General features: G+C 46.9%; 1 protein-coding gene across 1 annotated transcript in view; it reads left to right on the top strand.

The window, feature by feature from the left end:
• Window positions 1-2956, top strand: part of LOC100948091 (solute carrier family 15 member 1-like) — a 57077-nt gene that overhangs the window by 43578 nt on the left and 10543 nt on the right. The window contains exons 11-14 of the mRNA XM_023513106.1: window positions 1112-1156; window positions 1250-1282; window positions 1383-1471; window positions 2252-2333. Coding sequence (XP_023368874.1) covers window positions 1112-1156; window positions 1250-1282; window positions 1383-1471; window positions 2252-2333 — 249 coding nt within the window. The remainder of the gene's footprint in view (window positions 1-1111; window positions 1157-1249; window positions 1283-1382; window positions 1472-2251; window positions 2334-2956) is intronic.

The raw sequence follows: 2956 nt of genomic DNA, 5'->3' as shown, positions 1-2956 counted from the left end.
CACTGCTGTTTTAGCTGGCCAGGACCGGGTTTGAACCCACCACCCTTGGTATGTGGGGCTGGCACCCTACCTGCTGAGCCACAGTTACCACCCTGTGACAATCTTGACTGTTCTGAAAGGCTCGTGGGAACCCACTTCAGGACTATGAGGATCCATTTGTGGAAGTCTATACAGTACTCAATGACAGGTTGATGTTAAGAACTCAAGCAGAGGGTTTCCTGACTTTATTTATTTATTTATTTAATGGATACAGAGTCTCACTCTGTTGCCCAGTCTAGAGTGCTATGCCATCTGCCTACCTCATAGTAACTTCTAATTCCTGGGCTCAAATGATCCTCTTGCCTCACCCTCTTAAGTGGCTGTGACTATAGGTGTAGGCCACCACGCCTTGCTAATTTTTTTGTGGACAGGATCTCACTCTGTTGCTCAGGCTGGTCTCAAACTCCTGGCCTCAAGCAATTCTTTGGCCTCTACCTCCCAAAGTGCTGGGATCACAGGCAGGAGCCACCATGCCTGGCCCAGTTTCCTGACCTTCTGTGAGGTCCTCCTGGTGGAGATGATTGGTTCATATTGAAATATTTATGTTTAGTCTTCCATGGAAGTAATCATGTACATTTTGTACAGTCTTGGATCATTTTTTCCTATAAAATGAGATGACTATAACCACAATGCCCAAGTTCAAGTCCATCACTATCATTAGAGAGATCTACTTTTGGCCATCACAGACTGGCAAAAATAGGTCTTAACTATAATAATCCTCTTGAAACTCCAATGCCAATAAATACAGACTACCCACAGTGTACATAGCTGCTTTCACCTTGCAACCAGTGTCATGCCACCAAGCCTCAGAAATGCATTTTTGTATTTGCAAAGTACAGCTTTATCTCAGAGTAGTGTACTACATACTCTGTTCCCTGCACAACAGAAACGCAACCCATTTTCTTTCCTTGTATTAAAATAAGAGCTGGGAGGCTCACTTGATGTTTAAGGCCATTTTAAATCCCATAACATTTCAGACCTTGTTACTGATTTGGAAAACACTGGACATTGACCTGTAATATTTTTAAAACCCACATTCCCAAATGGTGTGGTAAACCTGTTCATTTTCAAGGGCTCCCGATGGACACTGCAAGCAACAACTATGAACGGGAAAATGGTAAGTTTGGGCTGCCAAGACTTGGACCTTCTCGGTTCCCTTCTCTTTCCCTTTCATGTCATTTTTCAGTGAGATGTTTTCCCCTCTTTTTAGGGAGCTATTGAAATTCAGCCGGATCAGATGCAGGTAGGAGAAAATACTTAAGTTGCTTTCAGAGATCAAAGCCGTCTTTAATCGGCATTAAAGATGAGACAACAGTAACATCTCACCTCTACTTCCTCGGCAGACCGTGAACCCCATCTTGATCGTTATCATGGTCCCCATCTTCGATGGTGTGCTGTATCCTCTGATTGCAAAGTGTGGTTTCAACTTCACGTAGGTGACTGGTCGGAGGGGTTGGTTGAGGGTCTCTGGGTCTCAGTGTAACCTCCTGCACTCCCTGCCCAGGGGCTCAGCGGAGGGACACCTGCTGCCCCTCCCACAGCAGCACCTAGGGGATGAGGTTTGGGAGATGAATTAAACACATGTGTGTGCACCGAGGTTTCTGAAAATATCCTTTAAATAAAGGGGCTATTAATGGAAGCCTGAAATATCTTCTGATTAAGGCTCACTTTGGTATAGATGATAGAAATGTTAACGGCAATCTGAACTTTAGCTTCTAGAAATTAAGAGAAACCTGCTACCTCTCTCTAACGAGGAGGTAGATCTGTTTATCCTCCTTAATCGTGAACAGCAGGCTCGGCGCCTGTGGCTCAAGCAGCTAAGGTGCCAGCCACATACACCTAAGGTGGCGGGTTCGAATCCCCAGCCCGGGCCTGCCAAACAACAGTGATGGCTGCAACCAAAAAATGGCTGGGCGTTGTGGCGGGTGCCTGTGGTCCCAGCTACTTGGGAGGCTGAGGCAGGAGACTCGCTTGAGCCCAGGAGTTGGAGGTTGCTGTGAGCGTGATGCCATGGCACTCTACTCAGGGGGATAGCTTGAGGCTCCATCTCAAAAAAAAACAAAAAAAATCATGAACAGCAGAGGAAGAGGCACCGCTGTGCTTCTGTGGGGAAGTTAGTTTTGTTGGGGGCTGGCAGGGGAGGTGTTTCCTTTGGGAGTTTAGCTCTTGGGTATAAGACTGGCTGGGGTCACGCTCTTCTCCTCCTGACCAGCTCCTTAAGGAGGATGACGGCTGGAATGTTCCTGGCTGCCATGGCCTTCGTGGTGGCTGCACTTGTCCAGGTGGAAATTGACGTGAGTTGCCCTCGGATTCTCCAGTGTCCTTTCCCAGGGTGGGGGGTGTTGGGTGGGACATTCAGAATCTTCCTTCTCCAGGAGTGAGAGAATTCAAGGAGACCAAGGTCTATCCCTATAATCTCACCCCCAGGGCCACAGATGGTGGGAAGCGAGGGGAGGGCTGCAGGTCTCACCCCTGCACGGATGCAGCTCGGGGACCTCTGTCTCCCATCTCCCTCACCCTCCTCCTCCTTTCCTCTCATTCTCTCCCTCCCTCTCTCTTTCAACTTCTTCTAAATATTTTGAGTTTTTAGTTGTTATAAACTACACATAAACTGTACTGTCTTCTTCCTTTTTAATTGCAGAATTCAGTGGTGTTATGTACATTCCCACAGTTGTGCAATCAATCTCTAGAGCTCTTTGCCTCTTTCAAAACTGAAACTGTATCCATGAAACAACAACTCCTCCTTCCCCCCCGTCCCTGGCAACCCCCATTTTCCTTTCTGTCTTTATGAATGATTACACACAGAGTGGAATCACAGAGTATTGTCCTTTCATGACTGGTTTACTTCATTAACATAACATTTTCAAAGTAGCATATGTCAGCATTTCCTTGCTTTCTCAAGGTGGAGTAGCAGTCC

The sequence above is a fragment of the Otolemur garnettii genome, unplaced genomic scaffold (genome assembly GCF_000181295.1).
Source record: "Otolemur garnettii isolate 467f Iridium unplaced genomic scaffold, OtoGar3 scaffold00034, whole genome shotgun sequence".
NCBI lineage: Eukaryota > Metazoa > Chordata > Mammalia > Primates > Galagidae > Otolemur > Otolemur garnettii.
Note: the sequence above shows the minus strand (reverse complement) of the source record. Positions and strands in the feature narration are given on the sequence as shown.